The following is a 13,451-nucleotide window of genomic DNA, read 5'->3' on the forward strand; positions in this document are numbered from 1 at the left end:
TTCCCTCCCACCCCCATCTTCCGACAGCAGCTGCCAGGGGTGCCCCTGGATCAGACTCTTTCACTTACAAGACTTTCTCCTTGACACGTGGTCCCTGCTCCAACCTTGTGACTTCACTTTCTCTTCCGCTTAAGGGATCCCCAGGAGGAATCATCCCTACATTTTCCCAGAGGATAATGTGTTGTCATGATACCCATTGAAAAACAGAAAATTTTAAAAAATGTGAATCTACTTAAGCAGGAATTGTCACCCTCCCTAAAAAAAAAAAAAAAAAAATTGGGGATAAAGACTGAGCTTTCTTACACACAAATCTATAAATGTGAGATACACATTTGATAAGATGTTTAATTATCTGCCAGGACATTGGCAAGCTATGAAGGAGGCAACTTTATTAAAAATGAAATTGGGATATAAGTGATTTTAATATATATTTGCCTAAACGGCATTTTTCACTCCCCTTTCGAAAGTCATAACTTTGAACTCACTTTCCTATAATAGTGATGTGATGAGAAGGAAGCCACTTGGCTTTGACCTGTAAAGGTGAGCCTTTAAACTTCCTTTACAGCTCCATTAGCAACATTAAAGACCAGCATCACCTCTGTCCATATTCCTGAAGTACAATCATCTATTAGCAAGTCCAGAGCCTCTCTCTGGAATGTTTCTAGAAGTATCTAGACACACACCTCACTTTCTTCCCTGAAGCAGGGATTAGACCGCAGCGTGCTAAGACCAAATTTAGACACACACATTCTCTACTTGCTGTCTTGGTGGGGTTTGAATGGGGGCTGCGGGAAGCGGGTGGTATTGGAAGTTTCATGTTAGTTCTTTTTACTTTGGACCTTCATGGACTATTCCGAACTTTCACAGGCATTTTAAATCCTAGTTTCCATTCATTCTTTCCCAATCTTTTCATCTAAATGTAACACAAATTTGTAATATATGCATGAGAGCCATAACTTGCTGGGACAGCAGGAAGAGGATTATCACAGGTCAGAGATCCCCTTACCCTTCCACACCACCTGGGAAGGATGGCCCAAGGGCTCTCCGGGGCATCTGTTCTATTTTCAGAGTCTCAAAGTGGCAACAATTAACTAGGGTCCTCAGTTCAGTTCAGTTCAGTTGCTCAGTCATGTCCAACTCTTTGCAACCCATGGACTGCAGCATGCCAGGCCTCCTTGTCCATCAGCAACTCCCAGAGCTTGCTCAAACTCATGTCCATCGAGTCGGTGATGCCATCCAACCATCTCATCCTCTGTTGTCCCCTTCTCCTCCTGCCTTCAATCTTTCCCAGCATCAGGGTCTTTTCCAGTGAGTCCGTTCTTCACATCAGGTGGCCAAAGTATTGGAGTTTCAGCTTCAGCATCAGTCCTTCCAAAGAATATGTATGTATTAATAGACAGAAGAAGCAGTTGTTTACACAACTAGAGAAGAAAGAAGTACTGAAATTCCAACATATTTATGACACTGAAAAATAGTCTTTAAACATTACCTCTGATATCATCTTTAGCAACTTCAAAATGCCTACACATATATATAATCACACTGTATTTATGGCCTTGCCCCTACATTCTGGGTATCAGGCAGTTTTTACCCCACACATTAACTCTGGTAATACACACGCACTCTTTCACACACTGTGAAGCCTGTCACTTGCCAGCACAGTGGCATTTTCATCTCTGCTGCAGTCCATGGGGTCACAAAAGAGTCATACACGACTAAACAACAAAGTTTTGCTCATTCTGGTTTCAGCAAAATGGAGTTTGCTCTAGCTTATTCTGATATATTGTTAACCCAATCTTCCACCACCCCCTCACCCCGCCAAAAAAAAAAGCCTGCAAGTTACTGCAATGTTTTGGACAAAAGCAAATAGAGGTTTTCCTCTCCCGGTTCTGCACCCCCCCCACAACCCCCACTAAACAACCCCACCCCAACCCCTGATTTGTGCTCAAGAAGGGCAGAGGCTTTACATGACTCCGTGATCCTCCCTACGATTCTGGAAGCCATGGCAAAGGCATAGAGCTGTTTGAGAGCAGCTGGGGACCATGTCCCGAGTCCTCTCTGCCAGGAAGTGGGCTCTGAGAGGGGACACCGGATAGCCAGGGGTGGCCGGGGAGGAAGCCTGTCATCCAGAGATCACCAGGAAGGTGACGTCTGGATTTCCTTTTAGAGGAAGCAGAGCTTGAGAAAGCGATATGGTCTGGGTCCACCAGGGAAAGAGAAATTGTCTCTTCTTGTCCGTCCGTGTGCCTCAAGATTGCATTTGCTCTGAGATCTGCAGCACGTCCACGCCCCCCTGGCCTAGCAGGGAGGACGGGAACACCTCAAGCTTTCCTCATCAGTTCTTCAATCAGTTGGCATCCTTAGAGCACATGGCACATTCTTGGGCCTCCAAGGTGGCCAGTGGGCAAGAGGGGGTGGGAACTTGGGGAAGCACTGGAGCCATCTCACTGTTAGCCTCCCCCCAGCCAGCCTGGCTTCCGGTTCCACCGAGGGTCTGGAACAGACAACGCCACGGAGATGCGCTAGAACCAGTCCATGGGGTCTGTCCTGTTCGCTCATTTCACTGCCATGCCAAGGCCAGTTTATGTCCCCAGAAGATGGGGACCCAGGCTTGCCAACCCAAGGTAGGGCCACTAAAAGCTCCTCCATATGGGCTTTTCTTTCTCAAAAGCCTCTAACGCCAATACACAAAATAAAACCCGCTTTTTGTCAGATGCATCGTCACTCCGGCCCCTGAAGAAATGTTTTCTTGCATAGACAGTCTGTATTCACATGTCTCAAACCCCAAAGCAGTCAGCAATATAGACTTCGGGTTTATGAGTCTGTTTCCTCTGGGTGCAGAGAAAGGCGTCTTTGATACTTAGTCTAGCTTACAGGACGCCCAGGGTCAAACATTAACCAACTTCGGGGAAATAGTCTTTTGTAAAAGAAGAGAGAAAATAGCAGGTAGTATTCTATTTTCCTATTAAGATGAGGAAAACAAAGGAGTAATCAGAACTGTAACTTATGGGAAAGTGTGCAGACACCCATCTGCTTTCACTGGACAGATATCCTCCAATGTTGGGTCTACTTATGAATCTGCCATTTTCTTGTTGAATAACTTTGGTGGAATCTCACTGTCCAATCAGTATTGGAGCTCTTCCAAATGTAATTTTATTGATCTCGAGACACCGATTATTTTTCTATAGATGAGAGAGCTTTCAGCATGAAGGCTGTTTCTTGGAAGTGACGTCTGATTACTAAATTCTGTTTCATTCCCCCAGGTTCACAGCAGGCGGGATTCCTCAACGCTCTTAAGGACAGTCCTGCAAGATATCCTTTCCAGGCTGTAGTTTTTCCCCATGTTAACGTGTGAAGTATTGGACTGGCCTTCTCCTCAGTTACTTCATCTTGGGCCTTGGCTTTCCTTCTCATAAATCATATTCCTTCTCCTTCTGTGAAGCATCCAGAGAGCTTCTTGATATTCACCTGCATGAGTAACAGCCTGTGAATTGCTTAAACCTCAAAGTGACTCATTTAGCCTCATTGAAACTGCAGTGCTCTTTCGCTGGAAAACTAAGTGTGAATTCTTGCCCACCTCCAGAAACCCACACTGATTTGCATTAAGTCCAATTGGTTTATGGAGAAGCCAGGCTGAGTTCCAGCTGACTTCAATTTGATCAGCAGGTGGTCCCTACAAAATATTTATGGGCGTCCCTGTGTGGGACCCTTCTTGTTGCAGTCACATGGGGATTCTCTGACCCTCTGTGTAGGTTCCGTCTAGGGGTTCAGTTTGGTGTCTGGGCAGTATGGATAACCTGATTATTTCTCAAAACTGAACATCTGCGTATAGCCCTGAGTAGAGATGGTCAGTCTCAAGTCATTTGGATTCATCCCATCCTCCCAGACAGTGTACATAGGCATGTAGCATAGTAGTTTGAACTTCTTGAAAGAAAAACATTCACCCATGAAGTGCTTGAATGGTCCTCCGCACCCTCTCCTGCCCTCCTGGGTTTGACACTAATTGGTGTAGAGTCAGCCAGCTGGACACACTGACCCGGCTCCATCTGAGACCCAGCTGTCTGTCTTTTTCATATAACCAGTTAGACTGCATTTGGGCCTCCCTGGCGGCTCAGATGGTGAAGGATCTGCCTGCAATATGGGAGACCTGTACAATCCCTGGGTTGGGAAAGTCCTCTGGAGAAGAGAATGGCAACCCACTCCAGTATTCTTGCCGGGATAATCTCCTGGACAGAGGAGCCTGGCAGGCTATAGTCATGGGGTCGCAAAGAGTCGGACGGGACTGAGAAGCTACCCCTGGGAGTAAGCTTCATCTTGTGGCAGAGAATTCTTAAAGAATGAAGAATTCTGCTAAAATGTACATGTCATGACCATCATTTAGCTGTTAAGGTGAACCTGCTTGTGTGCCTAGAAGCTGGTTGTGTGCCTGTGTGTGTGTAGTAATAGTAGTGGTGGTGGTGGTGGTATTTAGTTAGATCTATGTGTCCTCTGTGTGTGTGTGTGTGTGTGTGTGTGTGTGTACTAAGATGGTACAAAGTGTCTCCTTTCTGGCACCTCTGTGTTTATGGGCAGCACAGAATGTTGGCAGTGAGCGCAGATTCTATAGTCAGTTGCTAATCTTTTAGAAAGGAGACGGGGACATATGAAGATATATGAAGCCTCTTGGCGAGTACATCTCACAGGTTTGTCCTGTCTTCTGCTAATGATCTGAGAAGCTAGAGTTAGCTAGAAGTTGGCCAGAAGTCAAGGTTTTGCTTAGAATGAAATTCTCGGCCTCTGTGGCTGCTAAAATCAGGTCCTTTGGGAAATGCCGTCTTTGTCGGGCGAGCATCCTCCTCCATCATCACCTCTCTGTGTCCTTTGTTTTCAAGGCACATTGCTTTGGCATATCTCATAGCCAGGCCTTGACTTTTCTTTCCTGAAGAAGAGGCTTGTCTCGGTCTTTCAGGAAATCAGTTCCATTATGAAAATGTGCTGCTCTTGTTAAGTTTAATAAATGCAACTCAGAACCGGCCTTGAGGTCTTAGGCTGCCAGCTGGAATGCTTCCTGAAGCCTCAGGAGTGTGGCAGCCTCAGCCACCTCCCCTCCCCTGTCCCCGGGCACCTGTGTCTCTCCTGAGACCGTGGGTCTGTGCTGGATGCCCAGGAAACATTTCAGACCATGGCAGTGGTCAGTGAAGGGACTCCTCTCCGCGGGGTTTCCCTCATGGCTCAGATGGTAAAGAATCTGCCTGCAATGCAGGAGACCTGGGTTCGATCCCTGGGTCAGGAAGATTCCCTGGAGAAGGAAATGGCCACACACTCCAGTATTCTTGTCTGGAAAATCCCATGGACAGAGGAGCCTGGCGGGCTACGGTCCATGCAGGGTTGCAAAGAGTCGGACAAGACTGAGTGACTAACACTTTCCCTTTCTCAGCGGGGAGGGTGGAGAAGGGTTGACCTGAGCCTGGGGCATTTCAGCTGTTCGTTCTCCTTTGGGTCCCGCAATTCCCGCTGGAGCAGAGAGGAGCTGGGTGATTGGGTTTGTTGTTGCTGGGTCTTCCTGGTATCTGCTCCAGACCTCCTCACTCGAATCGTAATCCCAGAGAAGGCGTCACAAAGAAGGACAGGCAGCGAGTCCTCGTCTAGAGTAAGAGCCTTTTAATTTCCGCTCTGCCACAATTAATAAGGTCTGGGGTCCTTTCTTTTAACTCTTCTGTATCTTAATTGCTTGACCTGTAATTGTGAACTGCCCCGAACTTGACAATGCTAAGCTGACAAATTCAAGGACATGGAACATAAGGGAGAATGCTGGACACCAGAGCAGTGCTTCTGTGCAAGACAGAAGTGATTTCAGAGAGGCTTCTTTTTGTGGCACTATCTGCAATGGGCAGGCTCTGCCGGAACGTCCTCCTAGAGCACACACGTCTGCTTGTTCTCATGGTTGACTGTGCCTGTCGTCTATGTCATCAAAAGCACCGTGTTCCCCAGCAAGGGGAGCAGACAAATGGTGCTGGGAGAAGGAGCGACAGTGTATCTGAGTGGCATGCTGTTCATATGGAAAGGGGAGGAAGGAGAGAAATGCGCTCATTTGGTTTAGAGCAAGTTTTAGCTGATTTTCCTTTGAAATATCATTCTCAGGTAGAGGTAAAGAGTTTCTCCTGTGGCCCAGTTCTTGAAAACTCATGAAAATCTCAACCACTGACTTTCCAAACAGCATTGCCATATACAGGGCTGACCCTCTCCAGCAACAACCTGGCGTTTTCCCCTTTTGTGGGTGCTCCCCAGGCGTGTCCTCCACATTCGGGAGCTTGGCAGTCACAGCTGTGATAGCACAAGGGCTCCGAGTGCATGACCGGCCCCTTCCGGCCTCCAGACACACCTCCAAGGCTCCCTGGCACATCCAAGCCAGGGCCTGCTCTCGGAGTGCCAGCTGTATCAGCTCCCAGCTACTGTGTAGCAAATAGCCACAAATGTAGTGACTTAAAGCAAATGGAAATTTACCATCGCCCAGTTCTGCAGACCAGAAGTCCAGTAGGCTTGGCTGATTGCTACCCTAGATCCAAGGCTGAAACCATGGTGAGTCCCGCAGGAGAGCATCCTCTTCTGGCTCGTTTAGGTACTTGACTAAAATCATGGGGTGTAGGACTGAGGTTCCTTTCCTGGCTCTGTCCCCTGATTCCAGACTCCCTCTGTCTTCAAGCCCAGTACCGTGGGAGCTCACACTCTGCATCTCTCCTGCCTTGTCTGCTCGCGTCTCTGACCTCAGCCAGAAAGACTCTCTGCTTTTAAGGAGAGGACTCACCCAGATCATTCAGGAAAATCTCCCTGTCTCTAGGGTCAGGACCTTCAGTCTACAAACTCCCCTTTGCCATGTGCATAAAGTATTCACAGATACCAGGGATTAGGGCATCTTTTGGGAGGCCACTATCCTGTCTACCCCACAAGCCCTCAGGTAAGGGGTACCCCAGGAATCAGGCACTCATGTGCAGGTGGGTTTGAGAGGACTTTTCTCTGAACCTATTTGGGAAGCTCACTAGAAGTCACCGGGTCATGTTTTTTTTTTTTAATATTTGTTTATTTAATTGCTCCAAGTCTTAGTTGCAGCATGTGGAATCTTTAGATGTGGCATGCAAACTCTTAGCTGTGGCAGGTGGGACCTTGGTTCCCCAACCAGGGATTGAACCTGGGCACCCTGCATTGGTCCAGAGTCCTCGCCACTGGACCACCAGGCAAGTCCCCACCAGGTCACTTCTGTGTCTTCCTTCCCTACCTTTTCTGTCCTTCTGTTAATCTAGGAGAGAGGGGATGGGAGACAAAAAATGGATGGGCTTTTGAAAATGTATATATATATATAATACATATATAAATATACATACATTTATACATAGGTATATCTATACTCACTATATGCACATATGTGTACATATGTGTATATGTGAGGGAAGCCAGGTGGCGCTAGAGGTAAAGAACCCATCTGCCAATGCAGGAGACATAAGAGATTCGGGTTCCATCCCTGGGTCAGGAAGATCCCCTGGAAGAGGGCATGGCAACCCACTCCAGTACTCTTGCCTGGAGAATCCTGGCGAGGATCCTGGCAGGCTCTGGTCCATAGGGTCGCAGAGTCAGACACGACTGAAATGACTTAACACACATATACACACCTGTGTATATATGTGCATGTGTATGTGTCTACACACACATAGAAGAATACACACACACACACACACACACATGTATCTCCACCCTGAGTTCAGGTTGAAAATGTTAGTAGAATGCCTCAGGAGGTCCTTGTTGAATTAGCCAGCCCTTCACAGGGTGTGGGGACCATTATTATCTAACTTGACTCCTGCTGACTTGGTCCCCACTTGGTTTTGTGGGACCTCCTGATCTACTGTCGCTCTGGGCTCCTACCTGGAGAAAGATGCCCTAAAGCTGAAGCCTGAATATCCCAGGGAGCTGCCCAGCCAAGCTACAGACCCTCCGATCAAACCACTCCATTTCTCTCTCGGGGAAAAGCAGAACCAAGAGCAAGGTTGAGGAGGAAAGCGACGCAAAGCTGCCCAGTAGGAGGTGAGGAGCAGGGAGGGGACGTGGCGGCCTGGGCAACGCTCCCAGCCCGGATCTTCTTTATTTTTTTCAGAAGTAGTGGAGCATTTGGGGAATGTCAGACATATCCATACATCAAAGTGAGGTGTTTCTTCTTTACAAAGCACAGACACTTTTTAGGTGTGCCTTTCACACTCCTCCCCAAGCAATGCTCTGTCCTGACCAGGTACTTGCTGTTTGAAATACATGTTTTGGTGGAGAGTTCCTCTAATTGAGTGAGTCTCTTAAGAAGTGCTGAGTTTTGATGTTTTATCATAAATTCATATTCCAGAAGAAAAAGTATGCTTTGGGTCCTACTGGGTTATGATGTATTTTTGAAAAACAAAACAAAACATTAACTTCTGGTTATAAGGGATAACTGTCTTCCCTGGTGGCTCAGCAGTAAAGAATCCACCTGCCAATGCAGGAGATGTGAATCAATCCCTGGGTCAGGAAGATCCCCTGGAGGAGGGCATGGCAATCCACTCCAGTAATCTGGCCTGGAGAATCCCATGGACAGAGGAGCCTGGCGGGCTATAGTCCATGGGGTCACAAAGAGTCAGACACAACTTAGCAACTGAACAACATGAGTAATAAGTAAGGCTGGAGCCCCTCAGGTTGCTTGTTCAGTATTTCTGGCTCCTGCCATTCCTCCAGACACCTGTATGACTTTGGAAGCGGCCTGGAGGTGGCTGGGTGGAAGCTTGTAAGGGCAGCTTTTAGTGCAGAGAAAGGTGCGTGAACCACCAGGGCTGTTCAGGAATGGCAGGCCTGGGGAGGACAGGTCGCAGGGACAGAGGGCCTCAAAAAGAGGATTCATCCTGCTGATCAGGGTGCTTGGAGATTCCAGCATCAGATAGCTGTTAAACTCCGTCGCTCTAGCTCCCTCCCTCTGCCGAGGCGCTAGAAGTTTGGGAGTCTCTTTTGAGGTGGTTGATTTATGATGGATGAGACTGATGTGTGAAGTTTAACACTCATAGAAGCTGTCTTCTGATGACAGCAGCACAGCCCACGGCGTGTCCTCACCAGACCTGCAGTCTGTGTGCGAACAAGAATTTGCAAAGCACCGAGTTCTTAAACAAGAGGAGGTTTTCTGGCTAAATTGCCCGAACCCAGGAGTGTCCAGGGCAGCCTTTGCAAGTGACCCCTGCAGAAGTGATCTCAGGCAAGAATTTAAAACATTTCAGTAGCCTCCGGTCTGATCTCCTGACCATGATACAAACCAGGCAAATGTTTCTCACTGTGGATGTCATCTGCAAAATATCCAACTCAAAACAGCGTCGTTGATGAGAGAGAGAGATTAGAAACCAAAACAGCAAAGTAGCCGGGACTCAAAAAATACTGCTGTGAATAACGGGAACGTGGATAAACTAAAAGCTTGTCATCGGGCCCACGTGGAGCCAGCCAGGCCTTTGGGAGAAGAGCATCAGCCAGCTTGTTCAGGAAGTGTCCGGAGGGTGGGGTCTGGTTCCAGTGCAGGTGAGGAGGCGGGCAGGGGATGCAGGTGGGAAACAGGGGCAAGGAGAGAGGGAGCGTCATCAGTGGCTGGGGTGAGAATGCCTGGCTCTGACTCGTTGGCCAGCACTGCACAGGCCCTTCCCCGGCTGCGCTTTGCCCTGCCAGTGTGGAGGGAGGGACCACCAGAATCACCCTTGATTCTGGTGCACAGGAGCACACCCAGCCTGGAGCATTCCCTTTCCTCTTCCTCCTCCCTCTCCACCTCCCATTGCCTGTCCTGGCTCCCTGTGACCGCTTTCTCCCTTTGGTCTCTGCATCAGAGAAGCACAGGCATGTGGTGGCTTCCCGGACTTTCAGCGCCCCCTTCCCCGCCTCCCCTGGGGGAAGAGATGGAAGGAGAATCTCCTCCAGGGCAGCAGTCTTCATTCCCCCAGCCAGGTGGGTCCGGCAAAGGAGGCCCTCCCTGTATCTGCTTCCTTCCCAGTCATTGTACTGAACACCCACCACGTGCAACACCTGCCAGGGTGATAAAGCCTAGAACAATCCGACAGCCCTGAGCTTCGAAGCACATTGACCAGAGGCCAGAGCAGCCACGGGTGGCAGGGTGACTCATTCTTCTCAATGAACGTCTGCGGATGCCAAGATCTGAGCTCTGACTCTGGTTTCTGAAAAGCAGAGTAAGTCTTCAGTGGCATAAAAATGCCACAGTGTGCCCAGAGGAGGGGACAGTTCCAGAAGGAGCCTGCACCTCCTGCAAGGAAGTCAAGAGGCTTCGGCAGATGGCATGTGCACAGGGCTGCGGTTCTAACCGGGATGAGTGTGGGGTGAGTAGGGGAGGCAGGAGGCTGTCTGCAGGGCTGGAGCCGGGCTTGGGTTCACTCCTTCACTTGGCACGGTTAGCAAAGCGAGCACTGGGAGCCCTAATAGTGTCAGCACCCAGATGCTGTTACAAATGCACACACACACACACACACACGGTGCAGGGCTGGGAGAGGGCACCATGATGGCTGAGCCCTGCCTGGGGGCCCAGATTGCACTTATTTCACAGCACTGTCTGACAGGCACCCATGGCCTGATGGACACCATTCTATTTTAGTGGAATTTGGTGGAAGGCTTGGAGTTGGCCCAGGGGCTGTCAGAAAGGGGGCACCTGGGGCCAATGGAAAATTCATGAAGACAGGACAGTTCAGTTCAGTCGCTGTCGTGTCTGACTCTTTGCGACCCCATGGACTGCAGCACGCCAGGCTTCCCTGACCATCACCAACTCCCAGAGCTTACTCAAAGTCATGTCCATTGAGTTGGTGATGCCATCCAACCATCTCATCCTTTGTTGTCCCCTTTTCCTCCTGCCTTCAATCTTTCCCAGCTTCAGGATCTTTTCCAATAAGGCAGTTCTTTGCATCAGGTGGCCAAAGTATTGGAGTTTCAGCTTCAGCATCAGTCCTTCCAATGAATGTTCAGGACTGATTTCCTTTAGGATGGACTGGTTGGATCTCCTTGCAGTCCAAGGGACTCTCAAGAGTCTTCTCCAACACCACAGTTCAAAAGCATCAATTCTTCAGTGCTCAGCTTTCTTTATGATCCAGCTCTCACATCCCTACATGACTACTGAAAAAACCATAGCTTTGACTACATGGACCTTTGAAGGCAGGACAGGTCTTCACTCACCCAGCTCTCAGGGCCCATCCATTCTAGGGTCTGATGATGCTCAGGGGGCCCAGGAAAAGATAGGACAGGTGCCTGAGATCTCCCAGCAGGATCTCACAGGGAGGTTAATGACCTCCATTTAAGCTCAGCGGCATTTCCAGAACTAGAGCTCAGCCCCCTCCACCCAGGAAACTGAGACTCTCCCCTGCTGCCCTGACCAGGCGGATGAAGAAGCAGATTATGTCTCAGAAGATTGCAGAGGGGGCATGAAGTTTGGGGTTTTTTAAATCACCCAACTGATACAGGAACATATTCTCACAGAATGAATTTTAGTCATCAGGATAAAAAGGAAGTTTTGCCCTTATCATTCTGTAGACTCCTTGTGGGGTTTTGTGAGTCTTCCCATACAATCTTCTCAGAGTTCAAATGCGTATCCTGTATGTGTGTATTCATACACAGCAGATGGGGGGACTGCTTTACCTAAAGGGAATCATACATACCCTTTGAATTGTTCTACAATTTCATTTTCAAATATTTTCTGAAGGCGTGTCAACACATAGATGTCATTCTTCTTTCAACTGTTTAGTAGAATTCCAGAGTATAGATGAACCATAATGTATTCTTCTATAAATGGCTGTTTAGACTTTTTTTTTTTTACTACTCAGAAAATGAGGTAGTGGGTTTTCTTGTATGTATCTCTTTGTGCACAAGCGTTAGTGTTTCTCTAGGGTTGACAACTAGATGTAGAGTCACTGAGTTAGACACTAACATAGTTTAAATACTGATTGTGGTGGTGGCTTAGTCGCTCAGTCATGGCCAACTCTTTGTGACTCCATGGACTGTGGCCCGCCAGGCTCCTCAGTCCATGGGATTTTTCCAGGCAAGAATACTGGAGTGGGTTGCCATTTCCCTCTCCAGGGGATCTTCCTGACCCAGAGATCAAACCTGGGTCTGCTGCACTGCAGGCAGATTCTTTACCGACTGAGCCACTGGGGAATATTGTCCCCTGAATCGAGTGTGCCAGCCCATGCTCCATTTCTCCCCACCTTCACCCATGTCAGTGACAATCTCGTCAGGACTGTGATTTTGCCAATTTGATGGGGAGGGAAAAAAAAATAGTTGTTTTAATTTCCATTTTCTGGATAATAATCAGCTTGCACATATTTCCATGACTGTTGACCCTTTTTCTCACCTCAGGGCCAGTTCAAACTCTTTGAACGTTTTTCCGTTGGGTTGTTTGTTCTTTTCCTATTAACATGTTTTTTGTATATTCTCAGTAATAATTTTATAACTAGCTTTTTCCAGTATTTTTTTCCCAACCTGTCACTTGCCTTTTAACTTAACTTTTTAACCAAAAAGTGTAATTTATTAACAAATTCTATCTATAAATCTCATCCTACATGGCTCCTGGGCTTCCCTGGTGACTCAGTGGCAAAGAACCCATCTGCCAGTGCAGGGACTTGAGCTCGATCCCTGGGTTGGGAAGACCCCCTGGAGGAGGGCATGGCGACCCACTCCAGTACTCTTGCCTGGAAAATTCCATGGACAGAGGAGCCTGGTGGTCTGCAGTCCATGGGGTTGCTAAGAGTCAGACACGACTGAGTGACTTTACTTTCACTTTTCACTTTCACGCATTAGAAAAGGAAATGGCAACCCACTCCAGTGTTCTTGCTTGGAGAATCCCAGGGACGGGGGAGCCTGGTGGGCTGCTGTCTATGGGGTCGCACAGAGTCAGACACGACTTGACTTGACTTCGCAGCAGCAGCAGCAGCATGCACCTCTATGGAGAAGGAAATGGCAACCCACTCCAGTATTCTTGCCTGGAGAATCTCATGGGTGGAGGAGCCTGGTGGGCTGCAGTCCATGGGGTCACAAGGAGTCAGACACGACTGAGTGACTTCACTTTCACTTTTACATACCTCTATATAAAAAGGTGAAAGTGGAGAGTGAAAAAGTTGGCTTAAAGCTCAACATTCAGAAAACGAAGATCATGGCATCCAGTCCCATCACTTCATGGGAAATAGATGGGGAAACAGTGGAAACAGTGTCAGACTTTATTTTTCTGGGCTCCAAAATCACTGCAGATGGTGACTGCAGCCATGAAATTGAAAGACGCTTGCTCCTTGGAAGGAAAGTTATGACCAACTTAGATAGCATATTCAAAAGAAGAGACATTACTTTGCCAACAAAAGTTCATCTAGTCAAGGCTATGGTTTTTCCTGTGGTCATGTATGGATGTGAGAGTTGGACTGTGAAGAAGGCTGAGCGCTGAAGAATTG

General features: G+C 48.2%; 1 protein-coding gene across 4 annotated transcripts in view; it reads left to right on the forward strand.

Moving 5' to 3' along the window:
• The window catches only part of ZDHHC14 (zinc finger, DHHC-type containing 14), a 293,070-nt gene that overhangs the window by 250,392 nt on the left and 29,227 nt on the right, over nucleotides 1-13,451 (forward strand). For all 4 annotated transcript variants that reach the window (XM_010840869.1, XM_010840871.1, XM_010840870.1 and 1 more), the window contains exon 5: nucleotides 3,264-3,312. In XM_010840869.1, the coding sequence (XP_010839171.1) occupies nucleotides 3,264-3,312 (49 nt within the window). The remainder of the gene's footprint in view (nucleotides 1-3,263; nucleotides 3,313-13,451) is intronic.

Source organism: Bison bison, unplaced genomic scaffold (assembly GCF_000754665.1).
Source record: "Bison bison bison isolate TAMUID 2011002044 unplaced genomic scaffold, Bison_UMD1.0 scf7180017864148, whole genome shotgun sequence".
NCBI classification, from domain to species: Eukaryota; Metazoa; Chordata; class Mammalia; order Artiodactyla; family Bovidae; genus Bison; species Bison bison.